This window comes from Bufo bufo, chromosome 4, assembly GCF_905171765.1.
Source record: "Bufo bufo chromosome 4, aBufBuf1.1, whole genome shotgun sequence".
Taxonomy (NCBI): Eukaryota; Metazoa; Chordata; class Amphibia; order Anura; family Bufonidae; genus Bufo; species Bufo bufo.
The window spans coordinates 229535774-229548729 of NC_053392.1; the positions used below are offsets into that span (position 1 = coordinate 229535774).

General features: G+C 38.9%; 1 protein-coding gene across 1 annotated transcript in view; it reads left to right on the plus strand.

Moving 5' to 3' along the window:
• LOC120997971 (probable cation-transporting ATPase 13A5) overlaps positions 1–12956 on the plus strand; it is a 393800-nt gene that overhangs the window by 310522 nt on the left and 70322 nt on the right. Inside the window, exons 24-27 of the mRNA XM_040428358.1 lie at positions 3891–3987; positions 5582–5654; positions 5789–5963; positions 8764–8933. Of these exons, the coding sequence (XP_040284292.1) occupies positions 3891–3987; positions 5582–5654; positions 5789–5963; positions 8764–8933 (515 nt within the window). The remainder of the gene's footprint in view (positions 1–3890; positions 3988–5581; positions 5655–5788; positions 5964–8763; positions 8934–12956) is intronic.

A 12956-nucleotide genomic window follows, 5' to 3' on the forward strand; every position in this document is an offset into this window, starting at 1 on the left:
CGGGCCCCTGCTGCATACACTAGCATCGGTGAAAACATTGATACTGGCGTATTAACCCCTTGTATGCCGCGGTCAAAGCTGACTGCGGCATGCAGAGGGTTTGCGGAGGGTACAGGTGCCCTCTACATCTCCATCGGGTCCCTGTGCTGCAGTGACGGGGACCCAAGGGCAGAGAAAGCAGTCCGATGCCTTCCATAGGCATTGGGGCTTGCCTTCTACGGAAGCCTGTGATATCCTTAAAGCTGACAGTCAATGCATTACAATACAGGATATATTGTAATGCATTGTAAAGGGGATCAGACCCCAGAAGTTGAAGTCCCAGAATTGGAAAAAAAATTAAAGTTTTTTTAAAAAAAAAGTAAAAAAAATTGTTTTTCATAATAAAAAAATAAATGCTAAAACAACCATTTTTTTGTCACCTTACATCACAAAAAGTGTAATACCAAGTGATCAAAAAGTCATACATACCCAAAAATAGTACCAATCAAACCGTCATCTCATCCCGAAAAAAATTAGCCCCTACATAAGACAGTCGTTCAAAAAATAAAAAAAAATCTATGGCTTCCAGAATATGGAAACTCTAAAAAAGATTTTTTATATTTGGTATTGTCACGTCCATAACAACCTGCTCCGTACAAATGGCAGATGAACATTGTAAAAAAGTGTAATATAGAGCAACCAAAAATTATATGTACCCTAAAATAGAACCAACAAAACTACCACCTTATCCAGTAGTTTCCAAAATGGGGTAATTTTAGGGGAGTTTCTGCTTTAGGAGTGCATCAGGGGGTCTTCAAATGTGACATGGCAACTTAAAATTATCCCAGTGAAATCTGCCCTCCAAAATCCATATGGCACTCCTTTCCTTCTGCGCCCTGCCGTGTGCCCGTACAGCAGTTTACGAACACAAGTGGAGTGTTTCTGTAAACTGCAGAATCAGGGTAATAAATATTGAGTTTGGCTGTTAATCCTTGCTTTGTTACTGGAAAAAAATGGATTAAAATGGAAAATCTGCCAAAAAAGTGAAATTATGAAATTTCATCTACATTTCCTTTAATTCTTGTTGAACCCCTAAAGGGTTAACAGAAATTGTAAAATCAGTTTTTAAATACCTTGAGTGGTGTAGTTTCTAAAATGGGGTCATTCATGGGTGGTTTCTATTATGTAAGCACCACAGTGACTTCATGACTGAACTGGTCCTTAAAAAAGTGTGCTTTTGAAATGTTCTGAAAAATTTCAAGATTTGCTTCTAAACTTTGAAGCCTTCTAACGTCCAGAAAAAATAAAATGGCATTCACAAAATGATTCAAACTTAAAGTAGACATATGGGAAATGTAAAGTAATAACTATTATATGAGGTATCACTATCTGTTTTAATAGCAGAGAAATAGAAATTCGGAAAGCTGCAAATTTTTCAAATTTTTGGTAAATTTGGGATTTTTTTTATAAAAATGAAAAATATTGACTGAAATTTACCACTATCATGAAGTACAATGTGTCACAAGAAAAAAATCTCAGAATGGCTTTGATAACTAAAAGATTATCAAAGTTATTACCACATAAAGTGACAAATGTCAAATAAAAAAAAACGGCCTGGTCCTTAAGGTGAAACATGACAGGGTCCTAAAGGGGTTATAAAGCAGTTGAAAAATATTCCTAGAGTGCAGTGGAATTCTATTTACTACCGACACTCTGACTCTTGGTCTTTTGTTTGTAACCCTGACATTTTTTGGCCTAATGTAAGTACACAGTCATGCAAGTACGGAAAGTTTGGAAGTCTGTTTTCTGGAACTATATAAATGCAAGATATAGATGCCTGTCCCTTTTCCACAAACACACTGAAGAAACTGCTATAAAAAATTTAATTTGGAACTAATACAGTATCAGTGTCATGTTCGGATGTGGGAGGGAAACACCACACCGAACATAGGAGGGAAAGGGGTGAGGGAATAAGGTCTGGAAACTAGGGAAAGGAGATGGACACCTCCTAGTAAAACCCTAATCAAAGTCCTGACTAACTATCAGTATGAACAGACCCCGGAGGTAGGTGAGTTCATACACAGGAATACTTAGTGTCCTAACTCACCCTATAGGACCCTGGTATTAATGTCAAGACAGAGACAACCTGTTCCTCAAAAAGGAAGGATGGACAGGAGTCTCCATCAGGGCTTAATACAAATGACAGGGAAATGCAACACACAAAATAACCCAAACAAAATACAAAAGGGAAAGAAAACACTTAACTTCAAGTGGCTATGGCAGGACCAGGAACTCAGCCGAGATCCACACACCAGCTATCCACAACTCAAACAGAAGCTATAAACCGCATAGCATAATGGGAGAAACAACAATAAATAGAGAAGGTTAAATTACCATAATAGCCACACCTGGGGAAAGAAGGTGTGGCAAGCACCAGAAACAACACAGACATCATTTGATCCAAATGGAAAACATGTCAGATCAAGCCACGTGTTGCCAGTCTCACCGATCTCCTGCCACATGTTGCGGGAACATCCGTGACAATCAGCACCACTAACAGATTTGATCTGCTCACAATCCAAGTTGTCAACCTATGAAATTACCCCCACACACACACACACAAAAACACACACCAACACTTACACTGTGTGAAGATGCCCTGACACAGATTTCAGACTATTGTTTCACATTTTCATTCAGCAATTTAGAATGCTACCCTCTGTATTGTAAAATGCATGAACACTTGTATGGCTATTTTTACGCAAAAACAAACCCTTGAATTCTGTGGCAATGCCCTGACACAGATTTCGGTCTAGTATTTCATGTGCTTGATTTACAATGATACCCTCTGTAAGTTGCACATGTGCTGTTTTCCCAAACCAAAAGAGAATATAATATTTGAACTGTTTGGAGATGCCTTGACATAATTTTTGGTATAGTATTTCAGGTGTTTTCACTGAGAATTCAAATGCTATCCTCTGGATAGTAAAACAAGTGTTGTTCAATTGTTGCCCTAAAACAGATTTCGGTCTAGTATTTCATGTGTTTGATTTACAATGATACCCTCTGTAAGTTGCACATGTGCTGTTTTCTCAAACCAAGAGAATATAATATTTGAACTGTTTGGAGATGCCTTGACACAATTTTTGGTATAGTATTTTCGGTACTTTCACTGAGACTTCAAATACTATCCTCTGGATAGTAAAACATGTGTTATACAGTAATATTGAGCTCATTCCCTTCAAAATAACACTTGAGCAAAAAAAAAAAAATGTATTTCTGATCAAATAGAGAAAAATGTTCTTGCATGTATCTTCTTTTGAGGTTCTGCTGCAGCTAGAAGGTATTGCCAGAGACAACCAGCCTCAGCTCCTAACATCCTTTCCCTATTGTACACCACTCTTCTTCGTTCTAGCCTTTCCCTTCACTGTCCCTCACACTAGAATGGAAGCTTGATTATGACTGTACACTGTCCTTAACATAGTTTTCTGTCAGAAACTGCATACATCTATACACCCTCATTAACAGCCCAAGAGAGAATGGCATTCTGCTTGTTCTACAAGGACATCTTGCCAGTTGCAGCACTGATTGGCTCATCCAGGCAGTCTGACAGCCTGTCAGCCAATCAAGGCAAGCCCTCCCCCGTCCACTTCCTCTCAAGGTCATGTGAGTATAATCTCCTACCCCATGCTTTTTCCCACTAACATGTTAAGTAAAATTGTGCTGTGAGCCATTTTACTGGATTCATCCGAAACAAACATATCAAAATCTTAGGGTTTGTCTGTCGGATTACATTTTTGGAATTGCTAAATATTTTATGTAACACAAACATCACCATGTTACATATAGAAACTCAGAATGATTTGCCATTGTAAATAACAAAAATGCATAATTGTTATGTTTTTCTGCAGGGAAGGTCGGAATACTCTTATAACATCACTTTCCATCTTCAAATTCTTGACTATGTATCAGTTCATTGGAATTGTTTGCATAGTATTCCTTTTTTGGGTATGGCTTCTTTTTTTGTGTATGTCCAACACACATATCATGTAAAGCTATTTTGCTATTTGTCTCCATAACTAAAAAAAAATAAAAAAAAATAATCCAAGATGTAGCACCATGAGGGAAAATAGAACAGAAATAGACTTGTACTGAGATGATTAAAACCTGATATTTATTCAGGAAATGTAAAATCCAACACGAAAGTCCCTTATGTCTCTAAAGAAAAATGCCTTTAGTCACAGTAGAAGGTGTTCTTACCTGGACTGCATAAAAACCATGTTTTAATCACCCTGGTGCAGCATACTCTTTCTGCTATTCTGTGTATAATCTCAAACGCATTTACAATATTAATTTACCAGATTATTATGGCTACTTTCACACTGGCGTTTTGGCTTTCCGTTTGTGAGATCTGTTCAGGGCTATCTAGAGCAGTCCAAAAATTTATCAGTTTTTCCCTAATGCATTCGGAATGGAAAAGGATCCGCTCAGAATGCATCAGTTTGCATCAGTTCCATCTCCATTCCGCTTTGGAGGCGGATACCAGCGTTGCAGCGTTTTGGTGTCCATCTGACGAAACTGAGCCAAACGTTCTGACACACAATGTAAGTCAATGGGGACGGATCCGTTTTCTATTACACAATCTGGAACAATAGAAAATGGATCCGTCCTCCGTTGACTGGCTATGTTAAAGATAATACAAACGCATCCATTCTGAACGGATGCAGACGGTTGTATTATCTGAACGGATCCGTCTGTGCAGATCCATGACGGATCCACACCACATACTAGTGTGAAAGTAGCCTATTTTGTAGTTGCTTTACATTTATTGCAGCCACCCACCCCCATCTCTACTTGCTGAAAGAAATCCAGTAGACTATCATATGGATGTCTTAGAGATACAATGCTTAGAGAATTCTTCCCATGACCTGAATTAGTAAATTAGGTTATTCATAGCATCTCTGACTTTTGTATTTAAAAAAAAAAAAAAATATATATATATATATATATATATATATATATATATATATATATAAGAATTACATAATAAATACTATGTTCCCATATGGAATGACAGCTTATGTGCTGGTGGTGCATATCATTATTAGTGTTGAGCACGTATATTGGAATCACAAATTTTAATCGTGAATATCGCCACTTTGAGAGTTCGCGAATATTTAGAATATAGTGCTATATATTCGTATTCTCGAATAGTGTTTAATATTCTAATCGCAAATTTATCGCGAATATATTATATTGCCGATTTTCGCAATCAAGTATGACAATGACTGGAGATCACAAATTTTCGAATTTGCGAATTTAAGGCAAATATTCGGCCAAAAATGTGTGAAATATTGCGAATTCAAATATTGCCTATGCCGCTCATCACTAATCATTATGCATCACATTGGTGAATCATCCTTTGAGTGTGGAGATCCCATGGTGTCATACACTGGTTGTGATGTCTATTACTAGGAAACCATCAAAACCTATTGAGGTTGTGGGATAATGAATAATTGCAAAGGGAAACTGCAACTTAATCCAAATTGCATGATGTTAGCCCTTCCAGAAAAGTAAATGATTAATGTCTGTGTTTCCTCAGAGACTAACGCTTCTTGGAAACTACCAATACCTTTTGCAAGATTTGGCTATCAACATCATATGTTCCATTACTAGTAAGTATATTTCTATTCTTTATATTATTGTTGCCTCATACATGGCTGCCATTTTGGATACACTCTAGCAGCATATTTTATGAGTTGTTTTTGTTTTTTATGAGTCTACTAAAATATTTGTCTTTTTTATCTAGTGAGTTTAAACCGTGCAGCCCCAAAGCTGGCACCTTACAGACCCTCAGGACAACTGTTCTCTCCTCCTTTGTTACTCTCCATTTTCATGCATCTTACTTTTACTGTGATTGTCCAAGGCACAGCTTTCTTCCTGCTTCAAGACCAGCCATGGTTCAGTGAAAATGATGTCTTCAGGTACATTTGTTTACCACAGTTGTCACTAGTTGGGGCGTAGCTAGAGTGGAAGCAGCGGAAGCGTATACTACATTGCCTGATCTCAGAAGGGGCCCACTTTGGAGAAGGCCAGAAAGATTTTGTCAGGGCCCCCTCAATAGTATTATGCAATAACATTATATACAGAGACTGTACAGTATACACTATACAGTGACACAACATTCAGCTTATACATGTAGGAAATGGACAGAGCAAACATGGCCTAGTCTTGAGTAGCTGCAGGAGTGAGGGTTGCATGGGAGGATGGGATTTGGAAGGAGGCCTGTTCAAAAAAATTGCTGTGGGGCTCGATCAGTTTTAGTTATGCCACTATCACTAGTTAATCTCTATACATTTATCAACCACTTGACAAGTTCAAAACTGGGCTATTTTCTCCCCTTCCTGACTAGTCCTATTTTTTTTTCATTTTTTTTTTGTAAATGTGGCTTTGAAAAATGTAACTTTCTTCCATTTGGTTAAATATTTTTTGTTGATACATGGCACTTTATTTTTATGTCATGCTTCTTTTAGTATTTTTATTTTTTATTTTTTTATACCCAGTAGAGTTGAGCAAACCTGCCTTTTGGCAGTTTCGAATTCGGGGTTGGGGTTTAAGTGAATTACGTAATGGATTCCCTTCTCATGGAATCCATCACGTAAGTCAATGCCAGGACGAGGGTTCCGTTCTGCTGGCCATACACTTGTATTATGACGACATGCAAAACGGAATACCTCTAAATGCTAATTAGGTTATAGATTCGCTCAACTCTAATACCCAGGAAAATGTTAAAAAAAGGGGAAACATTTTTTCGTATTTTTCAATTTTGTTTTAATAGCAAGTGTAACTAAAATTCATTTTGAAATCATGTCCTCTTTCTATTGCAGATATTTTAATATCAGGGATATATAGTTATAGGGGTTGCTCAGGATAGGTCATCCTAAAATAATTTTTAAAATCATGTCCTCTTTCTAATACGGATATTTTAAAATCGGGGATATATAGTTGTAGGGGTTCCTCAGGATAGGTCACCAATATCTGATCGGCGGGGGTTTGATGACGAGGTGGCGTGCCATGTGAGCGCCGCTTCCTGATCTTTACACTACATATCATCACCTGTAAAGCGGCAGGGTAGTGTAATTACAAGTGCTTGCTCCATTCAAGTGAATGGAACAAGCACTTTTTTATTACACTGCATTACCGAAACGTCTCCGCCTCCTCTTCGAATAGCTGATCTGCAAGGGTGCTGGGTGTTGGACCCCTGCCAATCAGATATTGATGACCTATCTGAGGATTAGTCATCAATATAAATTTCTGCACAACCCTTTTAAGATCTACTTACTCAGGAAATCCTTTTTGATTAAGAACTTGAATTTCTCACAAAACTAATTCAGTACAATATCATGACTTGCTTGCAAAACCCTTTACAGGCAGTAACTCACAAACAAACCACTGGGTGGCCACACACAGACACATGGCATAGACATCTTATCACACAGCATCACAATATTGTGTTTTTCTTTAAAGGGGTCATCCAGGAATTGAAAAAAATTAAAATACTTTAATATTATTTTATAATAAATATATTCACAATTACGTTTCATTACTTATAATGGCTGATTTTGTCTAGGGAGCAATCATTAAGAGAAATAAAATGGCCACTGTCATATCAGTCCACACAAACCCTGTTCTAATCACACAGGAGGACAACTTACTTCACCACAATGATCCATAGTGCTGCCTCATTCTCCTCTCTGCTCTGCTTGACAGGAATCATGATCCTGAATACAGGTGAATCTCTGTGGGAATGGAGAAGATGAGGAGACATGAGAGGAGGTGGGGATGTGGCTAATGAGCAGCAGCAATTGTATGCAGTCTCCATTAGTACAGCCCAACATTTCCACAGTCTGTCCTCTCTGTACTTCATGTCTCCTTATGAACTCCATTCCTACAGAGAATCAGCTGAAGATCATATTATCTGTATTCAGGATCATAATTCCTTACAAGTAGAGCAGAGAGGAGGATGAGGCAGCTCTTTACCTCAGTGTTCTGCAGTAACCTGTCCTGCTGTGTGATCAGGACAGGTTTTGTGTGAACTAATAGGACGGTGGCCATTTTATTTCCCCTGATGATTGCTCCCCAGACAAAACGAGCCATTATTAATAATGAAAGGTATTTGAGAATACATTTATAATAAAGTAATATTTAAGTATTTTCATTTTCTTATTTCCCGGAGAACCCCTTTAAGCTTGTCCTTCATATCTCAGGACATAATGAGCTAAGGAGAAGGCTAAGAAAGGACACATCTAGACATCCATTGGACATTATACAATACACATTGCACACGTTATTGGTCACATGAGCATGGGATCTAAATGTACTGTAGCAACTTAAAGTCAGTAATAATCCTTTTTAAAAAGGTATTCTCATTTTACACATTTATGGCATAAGGATATACATGATATGTCTCATGAACCATTTTTGCTGATTCTGCATAGCTGCTTTCCTCATTGCATTTTAAGGAGTGGTGATCGCGTTTAAGAATGGTCCTTTCCAGTGAAGCCTATGGGAGGTATGGAAATAGTCAAGTGCTGCCTACTTAGCTGTGTTCAGTGGAGAGTACTGTATACAAGTATATATGTTCTTCCTCAAGTATATACAGTTCAAGAGGCCATAAGTAAAATGTTCATAGGGGCCTAGCAGTTTCAAATTCCTCACTATAACCGTTAAACATTTTTTTTTATAAGCAAACAATATTATAATCTCTGTTTCCTTCCCCCACAGCGCATGCCTTCCATTAAACTACAGCACAGGAAATATTACAGTGAGAGAACGTAGATTTTCAGAGAACTTTTTTACAACAACCATGTTTCCTATAACTGGTTTCCATCTGATTATTGCAGAAATTGTGTTTGCCAAAGGAAAGCCATTCCGACAGCCTTTATATACTAACTGTAAGTAGAAATTAATGCTGAATATGTTTATTAATTTCAGAAATTGGCAGTTAATTAAATACCTAGGAGGACTTCTATTCTAACCTTGTTTTCTGCCTGAGGTGAAACCTAAAATAGTGCCAATTCCTTCCCCAAGTTGAATATAGGAACATCAAGTAATGCAATGTTTTCATGCCCTCTTCAGTTGGGAAAGTTGCCACCTGGAGCAAATAATGTTGCCTTTCCTCATGAATGGTACACGTCTTCAGAAAATACCTTTTTAGAATATTTGTATAGATGTCTAAAATAAAAAAAATAAAAAAATGTTATACATATGACATATTTGTTTTCATTGTATGCATTGTAATCTTGCAGGGCAGTAAAATAAATGTGAATTTTATTCGCCAACGCAACGTTTCGGTCCACACACTAGAACCTTCATCAAGCAGTGATTGAGGAAGGTTCCAGTGTGTGGACCGAAACATTGCGTTGGTGAATAAAAGTCAAATTTATTTTACTTTTTTGTAGTGCCGTGGAATATTCGTCTCTCGCATTTTTTGGAGATCGGATCGCTTCAACATCCGCCATAACCCAATTTTCTTTGGACCTGCGGTGCCGTTTACATTTTATGCTGTTATTGATATATATATATATATATATATATATACACTGTATATTAACCCTAGTATTTAGGGTTAGTGAAATAGTCATAGTTCTGTAGCAGTGGTTCTCAACCTGGGGTATGGGTGTCCTACTCGTATAGTCTGTAGGTGTAATTTGCTGCTGCTTAGAATGAGCTTCCATGCTGGATATAGATGGTGTGGCTAACCCCAATTTAGATAATCAGAGGTGAGTGGAAGAACCAATGGCAGGTTCTCCCAACATGTGGCAACCTACCAGAGATGGAGGTAGAGCAAGGAACTTGTGGTTGGAGGTACAGCTCACATAGATTGGACTAAGAAAGGGATGTCGGGTGCTGTGAATAACCTGTTTGATAGGAACTGGGTTAGTGTGGGAGATGCTGCAGAAGGCCACAAGCAGGGTAGTAAAGCCAGGAATAACTTGCATCCACAGAGCAGTGGAGAATCCTGTATATTGGGGCCAGACTGCAAAATCTTCAGATGGACTGGTGGTACAGAGGGACATGGGTATTCAGGGCGGTTTTTCCCTGTGGTCTGTGTACAGAGCTGTGTCTGGGAATCTAGCCTGGATGCTGTAAAAGGGGTCTCGCTGTGGTCTTCATTTTTATTTAGGTCTGGCGTGTGGTCTGAATCAATTTTATTTTCTTGTGAATGGCATCATAAATGTACTATTTTCGGTTTAAATGCTGTCAGTTGGACAAGGCATACAAAAATAGATTCACCATTAAAAACTTGCTTGCTCAAAGCGTTCCAGTGCCTCAGCGATGATCTATGCAGGTTTGGCACATGACTGCTGAGTAGTGTTGATCGAGCACCAAAGTGCTCGGGTGCTCTGGTCGAACACATCGGGATGCTCGGGTGCTCTACTGAGCATCCCGAGTATAATGTAAGTCAATGTGAGAATCCGAGCATTAAACCAGGCACCCCCTGCTCTGAAGAGGGGAGGGTGCCTGGTTCATAAGTAAATGTCAGAAATTGATGGAAAGACCACCGAAATGGTTCAGGAACAGCATGGGGGGATGTCTGGATGCATCTTGGACTCCCAGGTTGCTGCTGGGAACAATGTTGTCCGAGTAGTACACCACTTTTACAGACAAAAATACGCACAAAACTGAAGATAAAATCGATTTTAGAGGAAAATTTGTTAGGAAACATTCTTTCCTGTATATTTACACAATCACAATTCTAATTTTTTTTGGCTCTATACACCACCACAATGGATTTGAAATTAAACGAACAAGATGTGCTTTAACTGCAGACTGTCAGCTTTAATTTGAGGGTATTTACATCCAAATCAGGTGAACGGTGTAGGAATTACAACAGTTTGCATATGTGCCTCCCACTTGTTAATGGAACCAAAAGTAATGGGACAGAATAATAATCATAAATCAAACTTTAACTTTTTAATACTTGGTTGCAAATCCTTTGCAGTCAATTAAAGCCTGCAGTCCGGAACGCAAAGACATTACCAGACGCTGGGTTTCATCCCTGGTGATGCTCTGCCAGGCCTCTACTGCAACTGTCTTCAGTTCCTGCTTGTTCTTGTGGCATTTTCCCTTCAGTTTTGTCTTCAGCAAGTGAAATGCATGCTCAATCGGATTCAGGTCAGGTGATTGGCCATTGCATAACATTCCACTTCTTTCCCTTAAAAAACTCTTTGGTTGCTTTTGCAGTATGATTTGGGTCATTGTCCATCTGCACTGTGAAGCGCGTCCAATGAGTTCTGAAGCATTTGGCTAAATATGAGCAGATAATATTGCCCGAAACACTTCAGAATTCATCCTGCTGCTTTTGTCAGCAGTCACATCATCAATAAATACAAGAGAACCAGTTCCATTGGCAGCCATACATGCCCACGCCATGACACTACCACCACCATGCTTCACTGATGAGGTGGTATGCTTAGGATCATGAGCAGTTCCTTTCCTTCTCCATACTCTTCTCTTCCCATCACTCTGGTACAAGTTGATCTTGGTCTCATCTGTCCATAGGATGTTGTTGCAGAACTGTGACGGCTTTTTTAGATGTCGTTTCTGGCCTTCCTGTTTTAGAAGCTCACGAATGGTTTACATCTTGTGGTGAACCCTCTGTATTCACTCTGGTGAAGTCTTCTCTTGATTGTTGACTTTGACACACATACACCTACCTCCTGGAGAGTGTTCTTGATCTGGCCAACTGTTGTGAAGGGTGTTTTCTTCACCAGGGAATGAATTCTTCGGTCATCTACCACAGTTGTTTTCCATGGTCTTCCGGGTCTTTTGGTTTTGCTGAGCTCACCGGTGCGTTCTTTCTTTTTAAGAATGTTCCAAACTGTTGTTTTTGCTATCTCTCTGATAGGTTTGTTTTGTTTTTTCAGCCTAATGATGGCTTGCTTCACTGATAGTGACAGCTCTTTGGATCTCATCTTGAGAGTTGACAGCAACAGATTCCAAATGAAAATAGCACACTTGAAATCAATGAACTCTGGACCTTTTATCTGCTCATTGTAATTGGGATAATGAGGGAATAACACACACCTGGCAATGGAACAGCTGAGAAGCCAATTGTCCCATTACTTTTGGTTCCGTAACAAGTGGAAGGCTCATATGCAAACTGTAAGTAGTTACTAGGCACTGACGCCGAAAAGGCGTTTGACCGTATTGATTGGATATTCATGAAAAGAGCGCTCAACAAATTTGGTATACCGGACCAATTTATCTCTACCATTATGGCAATGTATAATAAACCCACAGCCAGGGTCCTATACACCGTTCACCTGATTTGGATGTAAATACCCTCAAATTAAAGCTGACAGTCTGCAGTTAAAGCACATCTTGTTTGTTTCATTTCAAATCCATTGTGGTGGTGTATAGAGCCAAAAATGTTACAATTGTGTCGATGTCCCAATATTTATGGACCTGACTGTATAAAGTGCAAGTGCTTCCAAAAATTACAAGGAAGAGGCACTCCGATACAACCTGTATATCACATAAAGGAGGGCCTCATTCACATTATGGTACAATTGTTCATGTAGTGGGACTCCTACACTCCTACATAATATGCAACCTTGAAAAATTATGGTACAATTGTTCATGTAGTGGGACTCCTACACTTATAAAGCCTATGGCGGCCAAAAATTACAAGGAACCGGCACTACAATACACCCTTTGTTACACATAAAGGAGGGCATAATATGCAACCTTGAAAAATTATGATTGATGGCCTGTTGGTGACCCTCAAAAACATTTGGAACAAGGGCCTGCTGATCTGACCATCTAAAAAATTATGGGTGAGTGCCTGCTGCCGCTTTGGTGACTCTAGATAACCTGGGGCCGATCACACGTCCCCGTGACAGCGACGATCCATTTGGATGTCTGGCCTATCAACTTTCAATGTTATTTCCAGCCCAAACCATGTAGACCAT